The following is a 15,268-nucleotide window of genomic DNA, read 5'->3' as shown; positions in this document are numbered from 1 at the left end:
AAGTCACGTCTGTTTAATGTGGACATGCCACAGACCGTCTGAATGAAGCCTGTAGACTGCTCATGCTCCATGGACCACAGTTTGAGAACCCCTGCTGTAGGCACACTTTTTACTTCAGTCAGGAAAAAAAAAGCAGCAGTTGATTTAATTTAATTTATTCTCCCCTCCTTGATGTGTCAACACATTCGCTAGCAATTTCCATAAATTAACTTGCACCCAAGTAGTGTGGGGGGAAAAAAGGCATTTATAGTAGATCAGTCCTAGAGCATGGCTGCATTAGGCAAAAAGCAATTATAGATGGCTGAGGTCCACTTTTGCTTGCTGCCTGTATGCTAGTAACTGATCCTTCCGCCAGTATCCAAAACTCAGATCTTGATAAGGCTCGGGGAAGGGGTAAGGCCAGGCCATACAAACTCCTTAGGTCAGAGCTAGATTTAAACTCTTGCCTGTGCTGCACCAGTTGATCTCTCAGGGGAAGCTTTGACCACTACACATCCTTAATGGGACTTGCCTCATCAAGGCTCTTGACCTTTTAAAACAATTTTATCAAAGTAGCCAAGGACTATGGCCAGCTGATGCAGTTTGTAGAGCAACCTATGGCCCTCTAGCTAGTTTTGGCTTCCCATAAGCGTGAGCCACACTTTAATTAATTATGGTAATATTTATATCCCACTTTGCATCCAAGGAGCTCAAGCTGGCATAAACCTTTATCCCAGTCTGCATCTGTACTGGAATAGTATTTTAAGATCCTCCGTGGCGCAGAGTGGTAAGTGGTGGTGACGCAGCCGAAGCTCTGCTCACAGCCAGAGTTCGATTCCAACGGAAGGATGAAGTTGAATCTCCAGTAAAAGGAGTTGAGGTCCACTCAGCCTTCCATCCATCCGTGGTCGGTAAAATGAGTACCCGGCATATACTGGGCAGGGTAAAGAAAGGCCGGGGAAGGAACTGGCAATCCCACCCCATATATATGGTCTGCCTAGTAAATGTCGCAAGATGTCACCCTAGGAGTCGGAAACGAAGTGCGGGAACACCTTTACCTTTTAAAAAGATTTTACTTTTATTAGATTTATATCCCGCCCTTCCTCCCAGCAGGAGCCCCAAAGATGTTTTTAATGTTTTAGTCACCTGTTGCCCTGGGCTCCTTTTGGGAGGAAGGATGGGATATACATTTAATAAGTTCTCCCTCTCCCCATCTTATCCTCCCAATAACCCTGTAAGGTAGGCTAAGTTGAGAGACAGTGACTAGCTCAAGGTCAGCGAGCGAGCTTCATGGCTGAGCTGGGGATATGAACCCTAGTCTTCCAAGCCTTACAGACAGAGTTGAAATGGTTCATGTTGGGTTTTCTCCTCACAGCATGACCAGTAGTCAAGGAATGGTGGGAGTTGTAGTCCCCAAAACAACAGGAAGGCCACAGGTTCCTTGTCTCTGACTCTCCCAGACCTGTTTATGCAAAAACTCTTCAGATGGATATGCCAGATTACTGAACCTGGGATCTTCCACATTCTAAAGCCCGAGTTCCCATAATCCTTGACTGCTGGCTGGGGCTGATGGGAGTTGAAAAACAACAGCAGCTGGTGGGGGCAGAGGCTCCCCAGCCCCTCTGATCTTGATCTCTTACAGCCTATGAGTTTTCTCGCAGCATTATTTGTTTCTTGCACAATTCTTTTCAAGCAAACATTAAGGAACCTCCTGCCACGTCTCGCTTTTTTTGGTCTCCGCCTCCCTTCAAAGAGAATCCGCTCTGAAATGAACAATGAACTTTGAAATGTTCCTCTACGACCACAACCTATGGGGGAAGGGCACTCATCCAAATCTGCTCCTCCCCATCTCGCGACTGACCCTCTGTAAAGGGCATAAAAATTAATGTTCAACCTGCAGTGCACGGTTCAAGTAGGAAAGGTGTTTCCCCCCCCCACCCAGTTTCACTGTCATTCATTTTGAAAGGCAAATGGTCCAGATCCGAACAGCAGCCGCCATTTACAGGCTGGGTGACTGCATGGGATGACAGAGTTGTTCCCTTACGGCTCCTGTGTTACATTTCAGCTTCTGATATCCGAGAGGGAGCAAATGCATTTGAACAGAGAAGTCCTGGGGAAGTTTACAACCAACTAATTGGAACTTCTGTTGCAGAGCTATCCATGGGACTGGCACAGAAGAGCTCTTAACGGTTCTTCATCAAGCCCAATTGCATTTGCCATGTTCCCAGATAAAAAAGTTACCTTAGCCACATAAACCCATACGAAAGGGGGAAAATATCGGACTTTTTGCCCTCTTTGTACCACAAAAGCACAACCCTATTGTGTGAGTCTCAGCAAGGCCTGTCCATGTCCAAAAGGGAGGCGGCAAACAACAGGTGCAACTCCATTGCACCGTTCTAAGCATCATAAAGTCCTGTAGGTGAGGAAATCTTTCATCTTCTTTGGGATGGGAAGTGTCAGCACCTGGTACGTTGTAAAGCAGCGGCGGAGGACTTTGCGGCATAAGTGCTTGAGGGAGGAAAGGGCTTGAGGGGCTGTCCAAAACTGTGCATGACCATCTCTTGTCCTGCAACGAGAGAGAGACAGAGAGGAGGTTGCAAAAACCTTTCACCAAGCAAAGACCAGGGGCAGGTAAGGCCATCCCAAGACGGAGTGATGCAAAATGTCAAGTCAAATTTAGTTTAGTGTTATAACTACAGGCCACAGCATAACAGATCAAAATGTACACAGAAACATTTAGACGTCATACATCCAATAAGATTAGCAGAATTAATACAAAATAAGAATAAAACTAACAAAACACCAAATAGTTGTTACAACACTAATAAAAATAATCCAGATATGAAGGGTAGTCCTAAAACTACAATGTAGCCAGTGGTCTAACAGGATTAGCAAATTCAGCTCCCTAATTTTAAGATATAAAAGAGTAGAAATGGACACTTGATAACCAACTTCAGGAAGTGCATCTTCCAATAGGTAGGTGATGTATCCCACTTCAGAACCCGAAAGCTTAACAATAATCTGATTTAGCAGTCTTCCTCTCATTGATTGATAGAAGGAGCACTGTAGGACAACACAATGTTTAATGTCTTCCACTTGACCCTGACCGCAGAACAAAAGGGGCATCGTATCATTATGAATGTCACCAATTTACTGTTTCTATCATTTTCTAAACTTCTCTTTCGGCAAACCTATCCAGATACGTAAAGTTAATGTGAATTTTAATCTATAATTTTAGTTTAGAACGTATACTTTTAAACGTTTAACTAATTTTGCTTTTTTAAAAACTAGATTTTGATGTTGATCTCTATTGGCCATTTTAATGTACATTTCATAGTCTTTGCAAACTGCTTAGAGGTTTTATTCAAAGTGTAGTGATATTCAAATTTTGATGATGATGATTAATTGATTATTAATAATAATTCTATTATTAAATAACTATCCTGCCAAACTAGTTTGTTGAGGGTGCTGGGAACAGCAGCTCTGTGAGGGATAAACTACCGTTCCCAGGATTCTTTGAGGGAAGCCATACCTGTTAAAGTGGTATAAATGTGCTTTATAAGTTTGATTTGGATGTGACCCTAGAAGCATGACACACAGGGAAGTCTGGCTTCTTTCTGGCACACAGGAAGCTGCCTTAAACAGAGTCAGACCACTGATCCATCTAGCTCAGTATCTATTTCTTATTTATTTGATTTATATCCCGTCCTTTCTCCCCGTAGGAGCCCAGGGTGCCATATCTACAATGACCAGCAGCAACTCTCCACAGTTTCAGACAAGGCAATCTTCCAGCTCTACCTGGAAATGCCAGGGATTGAAGCAAGGATCTTCTGCCTGCAAAGCAGATGCTCTGCCACTGAGCTACAGCAGACAACTGCTACACCCTTCACTCTTGGAGCACGAGAGCTAGAATCATGGTTGCTTTCAAAGCGGAAGCTCAGTCTTTCCAGGGCAGTCCATACCAGTTTCTTGGATTCACACATGCACGCGCATTTGTGCGTATGTATACCTCTTTGGACACATCATGAGAAGACATGATTCAGCAGAAAAGACAGTAATGCTGGGAAAAACAGAAGGAAGTAGAAAAAGAGGAAGGCCAAACAAGAGATGGATTGATTCCATAAAGGAAGCCACAGACCTGAACTTACAAGATCTGAGCAGGGTGGTTCATGACAGATGCTCTTGGAGGTCACTGATTCATAGGGTCGCCATAAGTCATGGTCGACTTGAAGGCACATAACAACAACAAATATGTATATCTATACACACACGTACACAAGACGTATGCACACATTCCATTAGGAAAAAGAAGTCATCTTTTGGCTTTTTCCCCAGAACTTACCCTGTGGCAATGATCCCACCATGTGGGAAATAGGTGCAACAGAGCCCGTTCTTCACAGGGGCAAAGGTGACTGGGATCCCCAGCTCTAAGACCCAGATCCTCAGGAGCCTGCAAGAGAGACGGGAAGGGACCTTTATTTGCACTGTGGGGAGGAGAGCCTGGCTGGGAGGCCAGAGTCTGTGAGTTCAAATCCCCGCTCGTGTCTCCTGGGTGTCAAGGGCCAGCTAAAGATCACCCCCACAAGGAGTGGCTCAGGGGTTACGTGCACTGCCACCTGTGCAGCCGTGGGCAGGTGGCACAGTCCCAAGGAGCCCAATTGCCCCCCAGCTGGCAGCTGCGGACAAGGAAGGGGCTGGCTTGTGCAGCTGTGGCCAGCTGAGCAGGCCCTAGCCAGCTGGGGAGGACTGGCCTCAGAGGGAGGCAATGGTAAACCCCCTCTGAATACCGCTTGCCATGAAAACCCTATTCATAGGGTAGCCATAATTCGGGATCGACTTGAAGGCAGGCCATTTCCATTTTCAAATAAAAAAGAACATACAAGGAGCCCTAGCAGGTCAGACAAATGGCCTATGCCAAGAATGCAAAATGCCAGGTACTAGAGACCACATACAAGAAGATAGGAAACTGCTCTATATGGAGTCAGGCTGATGGTCCATCAAGTTCAGTACTGTCTACACTGACTGGCAGCAGCCAGGGTTTCAGACAGGCTTCTCTCTCAGCCCCACCCAGAGATGTCAGGGACTGAACTTGGGACCTTTCTGCATGCAAAGCAGGTGTTCTGCCACTGAGCTAGAACCCCTCCCCCTTCTGTTAACCCTTGCCTCTATCAGCCTAGGTCGAGAGATGTAAGCCCACACCCACACCAGAAAAAAATAGTCTGCCATCTACTGATTTGAGGGGGGCTCCCTCTTTGCTCATCTCAGTTGTGGCCAAGGTGTTCTGTTTCTTTATTTATCACATTTATATCCCACTTTTCCTCCAAGGAGCTCAAGGTAGCATACAAACATGATTCTTCCCCCTCCCCATTTTATCCTCCCGACAACCCTGTGAGGTAGGTTAGGCTGAGAGACAGGGACTGGTCCCAGGATCACCCAAGTGAGCTTCACTTGGTCGAGCAGGGATTCGAGCCCTGGTCTTCTCGTCCCAGTCCGACACTCTGACTACTACACCACACTGCCCCCACTGGTTTTGGGTGAAGAGAACACAGAAAACGGGGACGATGGAAACGCAAGGCTGGAAAAGGGTCAAGAGTGATAGCCCGCATGCCCCCTTGCTCATTCTCTGAGCATCTCACCTGTCGTCTGCCACAGTGGCAAGATAGAGTCCTTCGGGTGAGAAGCACACGGATCGCAGGGCGCTGACGTGGAAGTCCCCGCCGTCGTCCAGGGAAGACTGCAATGGAACGTGGCTGAGGAAGAAAGGAAAGATCAGAAATCAGCAGGACCCTTCGACCTACCAGGTCCCTCGGCGTGATATTCAGTCAAGTCCTACTCAGAGCAGACCCGCTGAAATTAATGGGCATAAATGAGTCATGTCCATTAACATCAATGGGTGTACTCTTGAGCTGGACTAGTGTTGAATATCACCCTCTATGACTGATCTTAAGGCAGCCGTCTGGGAGCAAAAGAACTTCCAGACAAGAAGTTCCTGTCCCACTGCAGACGCTACTCAGCAAAGCTAAGATGATTGTGTTACGGACAAATAAGTGGTGCTCTGAAGGTCGCCTTTTTTTACACATTTAAGCTTTAATTAATTTATGTTTTTTTTATTTAACAAAATTTATATACCGCTTGAATGCAAAGGCCTCTAAGCGGTTTACAAAAAAACATTAAAATTATCAATAAAAACAGAAACACGTAATTCAAAACTTATTTAAAACAGCTACCAACTAGAAAAAAATAAAACAGATCAACATCTGTGTGTCTGGACAGGCTTGCCTAAGCAAAAACTTTTAAGCAGGTGCTGCAAGGAATAGAGCAAAGGTGCCTGCCTGATGTCAATAGGCAGGGAGTTCCAAAGAGCAGGTGCTGCCACGCTAAAATGATGATTTCTTACAAGTGCAGAAGGAATATTACGTGGCACCTGTAAACAGTGCCTGTTTTGCAGAGTGACGTGCTCGAGTGGGCACATGTGAGGTATGGTGGTCTTGTACGTAAACTGGTCCCAAACTGTGAAGGGCTTTATATAGCAGTAGTAACGCCTTGACCTTGGCCTGGTAAACTGACAAGCAGTGCAGATCTCTGAGCAGGGGTGTTATATGCTGACACAATCTCACCCCTGTCGGCAATCTGACTGCAGCATTCTCCACTAAATTGCGGTTTCTGGGTCAGGTGCAAGGGACGCCCCGCATAAAGTGCACAGCAGTAATCCAGTCTTGAAGTCACCAGTGCTTGAACTGCTGTGATCAGACTCTCCGGGTCCAGGAATGGTGCTGTCTGACCAGGTGCAGCTGATACACAGCACTTCTAGCCACTGAGACTACCTAGGCCTCCAGTGACAGAGCTGATTCAGAGAGGCCCCAGACTACGTACCTGCTCCTTCAGGGGGAGTGCAACCCTGTCCAGGGGAGGCAATTGAGCTCAGCTTATTTTCCTTCATCCAACCCACCACTGCATGCAGGCACCGGTCCAGACCCCACACAGCCTCTCCTGATTTGGATGTTATGGAGAAGTAGAGGCGAGTGTCTAATGCAAGTGTGTGGAACCTTTGGCTCTCCAGACGCTGCTGAACTACATCTCCCATCAGGCCCAGCAAGAATGGCCAGTGGCCAGGGATGATGGGACTTATAGTTCAGCAACATCTGGGGTTGGGGACAAAGGGTGCACTGAATACTGCCCTAAAACATCAGCAATTTGCCAAGCCAAACCCCTTCTGAATGAAAAAAGGAGATCTCAGTGAGCCAGCCGAAGACCACCAAGGAGAGGGCAAGACTGACTTCCTTCGGAAGGGGGTTCCCCAGCTGACGCCCGCACCGGCCTTACAATTTTTCTCTGCTATAAAACAAAAAATGACGTTCCCCTGGAGCAGAGAAGCTCTTCCTTCTCAAAAAGAGACGGGGAGGGGGATTGTGCCCCCAACACAACTGCTTCATTGGCGAGGGCAGGTCTGTGCCTCCCCAGGCCCTCTGGTGACCGCCCCTCCCTTACCAGAGGGATTTCAGCTGCTCCCCCGTGCAGGGGTCCCAAAGGATCACAAGGGCGTCGTACGAGGCAGTAGCGAGGAGCGCCGAGTCCGGGGAGAACTCGCAGGAGACAACACAACCCTGGTGCCCTTCCAGCTTCCGGAGGAGGCTGTATGAATCCATACTCCAGAGCAAGGCCTGCAAGGAGGGCAAAAGTACATTAACAAACAACAAGATGACTCCCAGCTGCATGCTGGTACGCCGAACTGCATTTGACTTGTATTTTATACACTGCATTGTTTTTCTGAATTCCGTTTGATGTGTTGCTTTGATATTGCTGCACCATGCTTGGCCTTTATGTTTGTAAGTCGCTCTGAGTTTCATTTTGAAATAACCTCACCCCAGTCTGCGTCTGTGCTGGAATTGCTTTTAATATGTTTTTAAAGCACTTAAAAAAAAAAAAAGATGTTTTGTTTTAATATGTTTTTAAGGATGTTTTGTTGCAATATATTTTAAAGTCTGTTTTTAAGATGCTTTAGAGCGTTTTTAGTGCTTTTGTTTGCCGCCCTGGGCTCCTACTGGGAGGAAGGGTGGGATATAAATTTAATAATAAATAAAAATAAAATAAAAATGACTAACAAATATCATTAATAACAACAGTAACAACCGCCACAACGTGAGCATGGAACATGGGTCAGGAACCTTTTCCTGCCCGAGGGCCAGATTCGTTCCTGGGCAACCCTTCGGGGGCCACATGCCAGTAGTGGGTGGGGCCAGTGGCTAAAGTGGACAAAGCAATGAATGTCAATGTTATTTTTGTACAGTAGGCAAGTTTCTACACACACTTACACACCCCTCTCTGTTGTCCACCCAGGCATGCAACAGGCAGGATCCGAGTTCAAGGGCACAGCCCAGCCAGGCAAAAACCTCCAGGGTGCAAAGCAGGGCCTCTGAGCATGCCACTTTACTTCCCTGGATGGAAGACAGAGAGGGGAGTGTGTATACATGTAGAAACTAGTCTACTATGTAAAATTTACATTCATTGTTCCACCCACTTCTGCCTCTGGCCGTGTCCACTGCTGGCATGTGGCCCCCAGAAGGGAATGCGGCCCTCAGGTTGGAAAAGGTTCCCCACCCCTGGAACCAAGAGGGTATTTAGTGGTGGATTGCTGTTCCCTTCCCCCCCCCCACCGCACACACCAGGGGTTTTGGGGGGTTGCAGCATTTTTAAATCTCCCTGATTAATTTCAGTGGAGCACGACAGCATTCTGCAATTTTTGCAGGTTCGAAAAAAGAAAGAAAATGAGGCAAGAAGGAGAATTAAACTGTTCTTTTTTATTAATTCTTTAGTTGCAGATTTAGCACTGAAAGGAAAGAAGAACAAAACGAAAATAAAAAATATTAAAGGAACAAGACATTAAAAGAAATAAAATATGAATACTACTACGACTACTATCAACAACGATGAACCATGAGCAGCAGCAGTGTAGTGGCAAATTCAGACTCACTGATTTCTCTCCAGCGGCAGAGCACAACATGTGGCCATCAGGGGAGACGCAACAGCAGTAGACCCACTGGAGGTGTCCAGACAGCACCTTCAGTTGCTTTCCTGGAAAAATGGAAGAAGAGGCATTAGCACAGTTTAGGGGGACTTTGGGTTATATCCCATGCCTGTCCTAGAACACTAGAACTCGTGGGCATCCAACGAAGCTGAATGCTGGAAGATTCAGGAGAGATGAAAGAAAAGACTTCTTCCCCCAGCGCAGAGCTAAACTATGGAATTTGCTCCCACCAGAGGCAGTGATGGCCACCAACGTGGATGGCTTTCCAAAAGGGTGAGATAAGTTTATGGAGGAAAAGGCTACCAGTGGCTACTAGTCATGATGGCTATGCTCTGCCTGCATAGGCAGTAGCGCTATCCTTCCAAATACCAGTTGCTGGAAACAGCAGGAGAGGAGAGTGCTCTTCGCACTCGGGTCCTACTGGTAGGCTTCCCAGAGAAGGTATCTGGTTGGCCACTGTGAGACCAGGATGCTGGACTAGAAGGGCCTCTTGGCCTGATCCAAGAGGGCTCTTCTTGTGTTCTTACTCAGAATAGGCCCACTGGTATTTGTGAACATGACTAACTGAGGTTCATTCATTCCAATGGGTCTATTCCAACAGGACTTAGTTGGATACAGCCATTTGGTCTTAACAGAAGTCAAACTGCAACAGCCTCCCCAATCCAGTATAGAAATCACAGAGAAATGGCAGTCCAGGCAGTCACACACTTTTAAGCCCCTCTGACTTCAGCTGAAGACTTCAGCACATGTTTAAATTCTTTTAAGTCAGGGGTGAGGAACTGGATCTGTCCGGTGGGCCAAATCCTTACCTCTCCCAGCCCCTGTGGGCCACACACAACAGGTGGGCAGGGCTGCCTGCCTGTTGATGGGCAGGCATCCCAATGACATTTTCTGCCTACACTGATGATCGCTGGGACTTGCATAGCTCCTTCGAGCCTAGGTATCGTGTGGAACTCTCCAAGGTGCTGCCCACCTCGATTCTTTCCCTTTTGGACTCTGACCTCCTCGGACCAACCTTGCTTATTTGGATTTTGAAGAGAGTTGCTTTAAAGGAAGTCACTTTAATGAGTTAGTGATGAAGGTGAGATTTCAACCCAGGACTGCCCAGCTCTTAGCCATCAGACTAAACCAAGATTTTCCTAATGGGCTCCTATTGGGAGGAAGAGTGGGATAGAAATCTAATAAATAATAATAATCATTAATAATAATGTGCTGTTGTTATATGCCTTCAAGTTAATTACAACTTATGGTGACCCTATGAATCTTTTTTTGGATATATAGGGTTTTCATGGTAAGAGGTATTCAGAGGTGGTTTACCATTGCCTTCCTCTGAGTCTACGGCATCCGGTATTCCCAAGCGGTCTCCCATCCAAGTACTAACCAGGCCTGACCCTGCTTAGCTTCCAAGATCTGACAAGATCGAGCGTGTTCAGGGTAGTATGGCCACAGACGGACTCTTCCTCGATGGCTCTTACGTTTTGGGTAGTACGGCCGAAGGCAGTAATGATAATAATCCATAAATCAGAGTTGCTGTGAGCAACACACCTAACCCAGAACAATTTCTGGTGACATAATATAAAGCAGGTTTGTGGAAACCTTTGGCCTTCCAGATGTTGCTGAACTACAACTCCCATTGGCCCCAGCAAGCATGGCCAATGCCCAGGGATGATGGGAGATGTAGTTCAACATCTGGAGGCCCAGAAGTTTCCCACACCAGATAAAAAGGAACACTCAAATCTTGTAGCATAATTTGCATTCCCCAATTTATCTCAGCCAGTAGGAAGAGAAGTGGGAAAATGCACAACAGCCTATCTTACATGGCTATGGTGAACTAATCCAGTGGGCATGATCCAGAGAAGGCACCTCCAGAAACCTGATCTATTAGTAAGAGTTCAAATGACTATGTTATTACGTTTCCCACTAACCAATCCTGATTTGGTCAAGAAACGATGCCCTTTGCTGATACTCAGAGGGCCCATTCGTGGAACAAGGCCTCCACCACTCACTCCTACCGTTTTGACTCAGATCCCAGACACGCAGAGTTTTGTCACGCGACGCAGAGACCAGGACTGAAGGGCTCTCGCTGGGCACAAAGCTCAAGTCTCTCACCACGTCCTGATGTCCCAAAAGGCTGAACAGCAAACGCCCTAAAAAGGCAAAAAAAAAATGGAAGGCATCACCCCTTTCAGGCAAAGCTACCAAAACTGGAAACAATCTGTCAACCTTAACACCTGTGAGGGTCTGTAGGGAAGGATGGGTCTTTCAGATAATTGGGGTCTAAGTCGTTTGAGCCTCCAAACACTAGTGTGAGCACCTTCAAGTGGGCCTAAAAACAGACGGGCAGCCAATACCTTCAGAAGGCATCTCTGCCTAGCCAGTGAAGAGGAATTTGTTGTTTAACAATACACACCACAGGTTATAGCTAGTGCTAGTCCTACTCAGAGTAGACACAATTAATTTAGGCAACAACAAACAACCTGGGATCAGAAAACCCCCCGAAATGAAATGCTGTAACACTGATATGATAAAGATGTATAACATACACATATTTTTTTAAAAAAACAAGAATGCTCGTTGACCAAGAGGCCTTCTTTAGTAGTCAGTAACATGTGAATGTATATACACACAGCATTTGGCAAATACTAATAATGAGTCCAAAAATATTTCCAACAATGAAATTTAAATAACTGCATAAATCAGATGTAACACCGCCCAATCAGGCTGATTAAAATAATCCTTACCAGGCCAAATGGTTGCCCCACATATACGATGGTATATCAAGGCCACATCCGCACCTGACATTTACATCACTATGATAGTCATGGCTTCTCCCAAAGCATCCTGAGAATTGTAGTTTATTAACAATGTGGAGTGTTGTTAATTCTCCCCTCACAGAGCTATAATTCCCAGAGTGGTTTAACAATCAACCCCTCTTCCTAGGGAACTCTGGGAATTATAGCTCTCAGCACCTTTAGCAAACTACAGTTCCCAGCATGCTTTTGAGGAAGCTGTGATTGTTAAGGTGGCTGAAGCGAAGCCGTGAGCTGTATCCTTCTGCTGTGGCCTGACTGATTTGACGGCAAAGGCTGTTGTGTTTTCCACAATCAATGGGCAACTACCATTCTCCCTCGTTCATTCATATACACACCTCGTGCTAATAAGAACATGTTGCTGGCGTGTCAGACGTGAGAGGCTAAAAGGGAATGGCGCCCAAAGATATCCCCGTTTCCCAGCAAAGAGCAACAGGGTCAGTTTACCTGTCTGCACCTCCCAAACTTTAATCTGCCCATCGTTCAATCCCGTGGCCAGGACCAAAGAGGCAGTACTGCGCACCCACAGGATGTGCTTTCTCGTGCAGGAAGGGAGCCAAGAGCTGAAGGCTAGGCCCCACACAATCTGCCTGCAATCCAGCGTCTTCTCTTTTGCCCTGCTTTGCCCCCTGCCTTCGGCTTTTGTGCGCTCCAGAGATTTGCAGTTCCTGTGGGGAGTAGATGGGAGTTTGGCGAGAGGCATGTCAGAGAGCTGCAAGAGACCCCAAAGCATCCCATGTTACCCCCACCCCCAATTTAAAAGCAAGAACTGCCTCCCCCTCCCTGATGCGTCCACACTCTCAAGACCACAGCAGGCCACAAGGAGCACACTTGTAGCATTCCTGAAAAGCTTTGGCCAAGACATCCACTTTCAACCTCAGTTCCCTGCCTGTGAAATGGGACCAACTGAGACCAACTGGTGTAAATCTGGACCTTGCTAGGCCCGAGGACCCATCAGCCACCTTGTTTGCCCATCACCTGCAAGATTGGAGACACCACGGACTCAATCCAGCACCTTTTGCCTGCTATTCCACCAAATACTTTCCTTCCTAATTTAAAACTGGATTTCGCCCTGATATTCAGATTTAATCCACTAAAACAAAGCACATATTGAATTTTTTTTAAAAAAACACCAATACAATTCATCAACTAAAGATTTATTTAATGGGCAAAGCCCCATTCAATATGCAATCAAACAGGTGCAGGCAGGCTACCCAGGTATCGTGGTACCTTTTAAGGCACACAGTCCAATTGTTTGACAATATAAAATGTGGGTCAACTTAATGCGGAAACCTCATTCGGCCTTCCAGCACGCAGCCCCACGTAACAGAGAAAGACAGGGTAGTTTGGTGGTAGAGCACCTGTTTGGAGTGCAGAAGGTCCAAGGTGCAATCCCTGTCCTCTCCAGTTAAAAGGAACGAAGAGGAAATATGGGAACATTTCTCTACCTGAGACCCCGGAAAGCCACAAACCCATCAAAAGTGGACAATACGTTGGGAAGAGATCAGAGCTGGGGAACCTTCGGCCCTGCAGATGTTGCCGGACTGCAATCGCTAACCATTGGCCCTGCTGGCTGGGGCTGATGGGAACTGGAGTCCAATGAGACCTGGAGGCCACAGTCTCCCCAGACCACCCCGGCCCGGCAGAAAGCATTGATGTGGGTACTCACTGCTCGGTTCCCTCCAACGGCCACGGGAGCAGTTTGACAATGCAGTGGCCCTGAGACCAGGCAAACCAGGCCCCGTCCGGAGAGAAAGCCACACTCCACGTCTCACAACTCGATTTCCAGTCATATTGCTGAGGCCACCGCCCTGGCTTTAGCTCGGCCACGAGGAGGGGTTCTCCTGGCATGAGACAAGGGGGAGGGGGGTTCTCCGTCACTACCCACTATATATTTTGGAACATTGTCGATCTGTTCGCTATGCATTTGGACACCTTTTCCAACATCACAAGCAAGTTTTGCACGACGGTTCCCAAGATCAAGAAGCAGGTTTTCATCCGCGCTTGGATAAAGCTGAATAACATTTTAAATCAAGGTGGCCAGGGGTTCCCAAACTGTGGTCTGCAGGCCACCAGCGGTCTGCCAGCTTCACTTAGGGGGCTCGCAGCCTGCCTGTGGGTTTGTGGTTGAAGACGGGAGATGGCACATCAGTGACGTTAACCGTTTCGATTGATTTTCATTGCTGCTTTTATATCTTATATTGCATGTTATTGCTCCATGGAATTCAAATTTTAATCTGACAAAATACAGAAGGTAAGAAGTCAAAGGAGCAATGCAAATGCAACTAAACATCATGCAGCATCTAGCTGAGTGCAATACAACTGCTACAACAGGCAGAAAAATCATTCAGGTGATCCACCAAGTTCATTCCAAGAAAAAATGTTTGGAAACGACCGACGGCGACTGACTGAAACTTTCTAAACTGCTCCGATTTTAACCAAGTTTTGCACGGTGGTTCCTGAGTTCAACAAATAGGTTTTCACCTATGCCTGGATACCAGGGGTGTAGTCGTCCAGGGTCTCGGGGGGTCTTAGACCCTTTACTTTTTTGGGAGCAGAGTACCAGCAGGGTCCCTACGTCTCCAGCATCCTACAAGCCAATCAGCATGAGAGGGGAGCGTGTTAGCCACTGAAAAGTGTCTTCTAACATGCTTCCTTGTTCTTTCCTGCTGGTTAGAGCCAATCAGAGTGAAAGGAGGTGAGTCAGTATTGTCCACACTGACCGGCAACATCTCAGTCTCTCCAGGATTTCAAAGGACATTCCCAGCTCTACTTGGAGGCGCTTGGATTGAATCTGGGATCCTACATTCGAAGCAGGTGCTCTGTCACTGACCTATGGCCCTGTCTCAACTGCCTTTTAAGCTGCAGTCCCCTTACCACAGCATCCATCTTCCTAACCCTATCCAAATCCCCTTGAATTCAACATGGGAGAACTCTTATGAGTTTTGACATCTGAGTAGGCTAGGGCTGTGTACACACCATACATTGAAAGGGCACTCCCCAGAAGAATCCTGGGAGCCGTAGCTTGTTAAGGGTGCTGGGAGTTGTAGCACTGTGAGGGGTAAACTATAGTTCCCAGGATTCTTTGGAGGTGGGGGGGGGGAATGTCCCTTAAAGGTGTGGTGTGTGCGAGGACTGCACTATACAATGCAATAGCCTGGGGGGATGTGCATGAGAACTAAGGTGGTCCAATGTCCCCCTTTTCGACCGTGAGATGTTGGAAGGGAGGAGGAGGAGGAGGAAGGAAAAAAGAACCAGCTGCTCCTTCCCTCTCTCTCTCTCTCGATCCTTCCTCCACCAGCCCGGGGCTGGGGATGCAGGAGCCTGCTCACCTTCCGCCGCCTCTCTCTCTGGCGGCAGCCGTCGAGGTTCCCCCGGAGGCGCCTCCATCCAGACCTCATCGGAAGCTGGCGATCTCGGCAATGAGGAGGTTTCCTCTTCCCGTTCGGACGGC

The 15,268-nt window shown here is 47.2% G+C and overlaps 1 protein-coding gene and 1 pseudogene across 1 annotated transcript; both read right to left on the bottom strand.

Annotated features, from left to right (window-relative positions):
- Positions 1–139: 139 nt before the first annotated feature.
- On the bottom strand, positions 140–15,268 carry WSB2 (WD repeat and SOCS box containing 2). The gene is made up of 9 exons (XM_061602623.1): positions 15,147–15,268; positions 13,484–13,658; positions 12,262–12,482; positions 11,017–11,151; positions 8,951–9,051; positions 7,468–7,640; positions 5,616–5,729; positions 4,322–4,429; positions 140–2,545 (listed from the first exon to the last, which is right to left on the bottom strand). The coding sequence occupies exons 1-9, from the start codon at positions 15,202–15,204 to the stop codon at positions 2,383–2,385; spliced, it is 1,248 nt and encodes a 415-aa protein (XP_061458607.1). The 5' UTR covers positions 15,205–15,268; the 3' UTR covers positions 140–2,382.
- On the bottom strand, positions 10,337–10,455 carry LOC133373580 (5S ribosomal RNA; annotated as a pseudogene).

This window comes from Rhineura floridana, chromosome 19 (assembly GCF_030035675.1).
Source record: "Rhineura floridana isolate rRhiFlo1 chromosome 19, rRhiFlo1.hap2, whole genome shotgun sequence".
NCBI lineage: Eukaryota > Metazoa > Chordata > Lepidosauria > Squamata > Rhineuridae > Rhineura > Rhineura floridana.
This window is presented reverse-complemented; position numbering and strand designations above follow the sequence as displayed.

Coding starts and splice junctions, on each gene's coding strand:
- WSB2 (XM_061602623.1), bottom strand. CDS start 15,204: ATGGAGGCGCCTCCGGGGGAACCTCGACGGCTGCCGCCAGAGAGAGAG. Junction 9,052..11,016: donor CTGGGATCTGAGTCAAAACG/GTAGGAGTGAGT, acceptor CCATTTTTCCAG/GAAAGCAACTGAAGGTGCTG. Junction 4,430..5,615: donor GCCACTGTGGCAGACGACAG/GTGAGATGCTCA, acceptor TCTCTCTTGCAG/GCTCCTGAGGATCTGGGTCT.